We start from the raw sequence: 5,819 nt of genomic DNA, 5'->3' as shown, positions 1-5,819 counted from the left end.
ATTAAGTAAAAAAATATTTTTTTACTTAATAGCAATAACGCCATCATTTATTGATATGAAGTGATCTTAGTTTAAAACTGACATGAAAAGTAGTGAGTGATATGCATTCTTTCAAAGAATGCTACCACCTTATATAATTTCATGTGAGTCAGTGTATTCCAAACCTTAATTTTGGGGTGTATTTTACAATGTGATTAGTACAACACAGATCGGCCCACGAGGCAAATATAAGAACAGCATAAYMAGATTTAAACAGCACTAAAACTCAGTTGGTCAGCTTGTCTGGCACCTCCGTATGATGCAGCAGTCCACTGGTGACACAGTGTTCCTCTTTGTGGTTATTTTCACACCCATTAGGGCAAAATAATACAGAATAAATTGTATCTGTGGGCACGGATCAATAGATGCAATTTTTGTGCTGCTGAACACGGTTTTGCCGTAAGACTGGATTATTTATTGACAGACACCCAATTTCAGCTGTAAAGATGGCTTCTGTGACTGCTGGGAAGAATCAGATTTTAAATCAATTGTAAATTTAAAGTTTTATGATTCAATGCAAAAGTAAACATAAACAGTATGTCCGGCCCTTGAGTGGTTGACTGAGTAACTGTGCCCCCCTGAGCAGTTTAGCTGAATAGCCCTGTTATACAATGTTGCTTTTCTTTTTCTACTACTTCAAAATACAACACCCAAAGCTTGTTAGCACTGTAGTGAAGACCTGCTGAAGTGGGAGTGTCAGAAATGGTAAGRAGTTCTTAAAGAGACAGAGGCCCATTTCTAGGCTTTTAGAAAAACTGAAGGTAACATAGTTGACTGTGGTATAGAATTAAATTATGTGCCTGGAAAATACATAATGCCCCTCTTTTAAGGAATGAATATCACCCGCCACCTTCTATATTAGAGTTTTAGATTTTGATCATTTGATCTTTCAAAACAAAGCAGCTGTAGTCTTTTTTATCAAACCTTGAAAATAACATTGTGCAATACCATGATATTTTGTGTGATCTATTCATGCTTGGAGTGTGTGTTGTCACATACTCAGTGTGATCAAAAAACAACAATAAAAAACATAACGTGAGAAAATCAGTCATCTGATAAAATGTTTTTTTTTTTCCCTCCATACCTTTTCCCTTCCCTCCATCCGCTATAATCTCACAGATMCCCCGGATCATCCTCACTCATCCGTCCACCTCAGATGAAGATGTGGAGGTCTTGGCACAGATCCCCAGGAGAGACCGGCTACGTGACCTGAACAATCCAGACAAACAATTTCACTCTGAATACACACCTTGACCAGCTTCATAGATGTAGGACAGAGACCATTAGTGCTTTCCTGCTTGTTGATTCTTTCTTCTTCATTTTTTTTTTAAATTGACACTTCCTCAGAGATGTTACTGCTGAGAGTTCTGATAAAACCATCTGTTGTTTGTATCTTTATAGTGTCACGGAGCTTTTTATTGTCTGAGACATGTAATTGCTGCTGGTAGTTTTTCAAAAATAATAAAGCTTTTTGCAGAACAAAGACTGTGAACATAAACACTTGCTAAACATTTAAAGTCCTAACATACCTTGAAGGAATGCATGAAGCATTTTCTTTTCCTATAAAAACAGGAAGATCTTTGTTGGGATAATCAGCCACAAACAGCTAACACATCAGGGCGCCTGAGTCTTGCCTGGTCCTGAGACGAGCTTAGCTCTGCTTTCCATCTTCACACACCCCATGAGTGAAACAAATGATGGCTCATCAGGGTAAATTTCACAAAACAACATCTTGAAAGAAAAACACAACAAAAACAGCCAGAAAAAAAGTTTTTCAGTTTCCAAAACCAAGAACGTATAAATTATAGTTCAGTTCAACAATTTACCTTCTCATAAAAGGCTTCTTTCACTATTATTATTATTATTTTGAATATGAGATTATGACAGTTTTTATGTTTATGATGAAAAACAAAATGACTGAGTCAAAGCAACTTAAGTATTACCTTAAGGGGTTCACAGCTGACAACATAAAACAAAACATTGCTGCTTGTTTTGTGGGATGCTCTAACACACCTTTACCAAAAACTCTTCTGAGGACACGTCTGCCCGGAGAGCATGGCCTGGAATCAGAAGGGAAAAAAGAAAATKAATCCATCTCACTGTAAATATTTCAGAAGGTGTTTCTATACATCACGCTGAGGTGGGGAAGCACACACTCTGCGATCACAAGGTTTTTATGTGGGTCAACTGTATCAAACGCATATTTCAAAAGATTTTTTTTTTTAGGTCTGCACCTCTTTATGAACTGGCTGGATTTTTTTCTGCAGAGAAAAAGCAAGAGCACAAGGTGGGAATTACCAAAAAAAAAAAAATGCTTTAAAATTTGTGCCGCCTAAAACAAATTGTTGTAAAGTGTAGAAAGGTTACATGAAAAAAAAAATAGCTAGAAAATTTGTGATGCTTAAAATGATTTACCACAGTTGCAAGAAAAGTTTTAGCATAAAATGAGCTACTTTCTGTGCTGGAAAAGCTKCAACGGCTCAATTAAATTACTGTAAATATGGAAAAAAAGCTGTGTAAAAATAACTAAATGTAAATTCAAGCAAATATAAGTGTGTAAGTTTAGAAAAAAAAAGTCTTGAAATTTAACAATCCAGATCAGGTCCACAGCCAGTGACTTCAGAGAAAAACAAAATGGCTACCTACCTCATTAAAAGCTTTTATTTTTGCTTTACTGAGCCACTTCGTTCGCGTCCCTTTATCTGCAGGCATGGGTTACTTTCTGTTCAACATGAAARGCTGTCTGCACAGAGACAAAATAGCAGGGACTTTCCTCCAGGACCTCAGTGACTCATCAGGTCAGGTCCTAATAAAAGCCAGATCCATTTTGTCTGGCTCGGTTCATCCACAGAGGAAAACACACCACCATAAAACCGTTCAAGTCTTTTATTCCCTCACCTATCATCCTTATAAAAAACACGGGTTTAAACAGTGTCCATTGTGTGGTTTGTATTTTTAGGTTTACTTATTTTCACCCTAATAAACCATGGTTGACTCTCAAAACCACATTAACTATTTTTTATTGTGCTCTGAATATGATAATCTGACAGCTTGACCTGCTTCTTGCCAGATTACAACTTGGTATTTCAACTTTTGCAACAAAACTTTAGTTGAGATATGCTTCGAAACAAACCAGCCAGTTCTTTTCTGGATTTGCAGGAACATGTGCTGCTACACATTATGTGGAATTATGGTGGGCTGCCAGTTCAAGTAAGACAGTTTTAGATCAAAGGCTCCTTTGAGCATCCTATATATATATATATATATATATATATATATATATATATATATATATATATATATACAGTATATAATTGGCCCTTCTCAGTGAAGAGCTAACAAATGTTACTTGAAAATCAATGATTTTGTCCAAATGTTACTCAGAAGGTACTATAATGTTTTATGATAAATCTTTGGATTTATTTACATTATTGGAGATTTCAAGACAAAATAAATCTATGTAAGCATCAGAACTTGTCAGATTAACAGCTGACATTTGAGCTTGAAATGTGCAGTAGAAAGTCTTAACACACTTACATTCAGAACACCTAATTTAGTGCATCATCTCCAAGTGAACAGGAGCTGATTCAAGGACAGGCTTCTCTCTTTAGTTGTGGGTACAAATGTCTGGGCAGCACAACTAAAATGGCAGAAATAGCTCAGCAGCAGCCACTTGTTCATCGTTGTGTTGCAGAGAACTGTGATGCACTTTGCAAAGGCCAGAGAAATGACAAAGTCTGGGGCAATGTCTAAAAAAATCTATGGAAGTATAAGAGCTTTACGCTTTCTCTTAAGAACATTTCATTCTGAAACAGGCTTTGAAAATATGAGCTTAGGACAGAGGAGTGACTATGGGGTTTTCTTTTTTGTTATGAGTGTGTTTAACAGGTAAGTTTCCTGATGCATCTCAGTAATCCAGGTAAAAAATCAAAAAGAAAAAAATTGTATAGGTCTTCTGGACGGGTTCTTCTCTGATGAAACTTTTCGTCTCTTCTCCAAGAGACTTCTTCAGTCTGAGAGTTTCAGGCAAAATTCAGGCTTTTAAGCCCAGCCTCCATGTGACTGATACTCACATCACATGGCTATCGTTGACACCTAATTAACACCTATTGTTAAGAGGGGGTGGGGTGATACTGGCAATGGCAGCACTGTAGGAGGGGGACAACTGAAACCGGAGGCCTCCACCTCTGTTTAATGATGGACGGTCTTTCTTCACAAAAATGGCTTCWTCTAGTCAGGWAAGTTCTTTGAGTCAAAGAACTTTTGGGGGCTTAAGGTGAAACGATAAAGAAAAAGAAGAAAAGGTCTGGGACAAACAATTCAGAATGAATGATGCATTCGTTCGTCTCGTTCTCTCAAGCAATTATTTCTCAATTACAAAAAAAATGAAAAAATAAAAATAGATCAACCAGCTTGTTAGAGTAGGGTAACTCAGCCTAATATTTCAAAGTGATAAATCCACCGTGTTGGCAGACACTGACATCAAAACTCTGAATGTGACATATGTTATTTTTATCCTAAAGCCATGTTGTTGTTTTTTTTTTTTTATCTCCAATCCAGAACAAATCAAATTAAATCCAGTCTGCAGTCAGTCTTCATGTTTGACAGATGCAGCTGTGAATGAAAAGAAAACCAACTGGAAATGAAYATTTCAGACTTGGCTGGCAAATCTAATGATCTTTACAAAGTCTTCCTATAAGACAAGATTTACAGATCCTGTTATAGTTTCTCCTTCCATTGTGTGAAAAGAGCTGCTGTTGAACTGTGACAAGCTGCTTATTGTCTTCTCTGCTTGTACCTCTCCTTTTTTTCCATTTCAAACTTGATTTGAATGTTCTCTGTCTGTCACATTCCTTTTTTTCTCTTTGTTCTCTTCTGCCACGTAAAATAAATAAATRAGTCAAATCAAGTTGTTTCTTGTGGTGAATGCATTAATAAGACTCGTGCCATTAACACAGTTAAAGGGACATAACATGCAAATCCAGCTTTTTAGCTGTTAAATACATTTGGGTGCAGAAAATTTGAACTTAGTGTTTCACGGTTTGCAACCGCAAGAAGGACAGAACTAATTGTGGGGCAGAGATAACAGCACCTGCAGCGCAGAGGAGCAGGAAAAGAAGGATAAAAAAACTGCAAAATGGGGGTAAATCCGTGTACTTTTACAGACAATTTGTATAACTTGACATACATGCAAAATAGAATGAACCCCTCTGGAAGCTGGAGGGGGGCGGGGTTTGAAGCGCCTCACTTGGATTTAAAGAGACAGCCTCAAAACGAGTTGATCTGAGACACTCCTCAGCAAAGGGGTGAAAGAGGGACTTGTGGAGTTGCAACAAGGAGGAATTCAGTCCAAAGCAGTGCAGTTCCTTTTTATATAGACCCCCAGTTGAATGATTTAAATGTGAAAAAGAAGGATTTAAAAGCACGATATGTCTACTTATTTTGTTGTTTTTTATCTTTTGGCTGCTCCTTTCCGCAGAACTCATATAAAAGATTTGACAATTGCTTTAAGTTGTACCCTTCCTGAGGTTCAATCCTGCAGCCACAAGATTACAAGCCTGGTCCTGACCGCCTCTATAGGTTTAATGTTTAAATAGGCTTTATTAGATCTTTTAAACATGCCACAAAGCATGTTTAATTCATTGTTTTTATGATCTTTTATTTTGTGTATTTCTTTTGTAACAAAGATACAAATCTTGAGWACTTCAACAAACTTTGACTGAACACTTTGCTGAAAGCTTTGCTGTTATATATATACAATGTGTATATATATACAATGT

At 36.8% G+C, this 5,819-nt stretch overlaps 1 protein-coding gene across 1 annotated transcript in view; it reads left to right on the top strand.

Annotated features, from left to right (window-relative positions):
- Positions 1–1,522, top strand: part of LOC106515044 (protein scribble homolog) — a 5,113-nt gene extending 3,591 nt beyond the window's left edge. The window contains exon 7 of the mRNA XM_014005027.1: positions 1,159–1,522. Within this exon, the coding sequence (XP_013860481.1) occupies positions 1,159–1,293 (135 nt within the window). The 3' untranslated portion in view covers positions 1,294–1,522. The remainder of the gene's footprint in view (positions 1–1,158) is intronic.
- The last annotated feature ends 4,297 nt before the right edge of the window (positions 1,523–5,819 follow it).

The sequence above is a fragment of the Austrofundulus limnaeus genome, unplaced genomic scaffold (assembly GCF_001266775.1).
Source record: "Austrofundulus limnaeus strain Quisiro unplaced genomic scaffold, Austrofundulus_limnaeus-1.0 Scaffold0, whole genome shotgun sequence".
NCBI classification, from domain to species: domain Eukaryota; kingdom Metazoa; phylum Chordata; class Actinopteri; order Cyprinodontiformes; family Rivulidae; genus Austrofundulus; species Austrofundulus limnaeus.
This window is presented reverse-complemented; position numbering and strand designations above follow the sequence as displayed.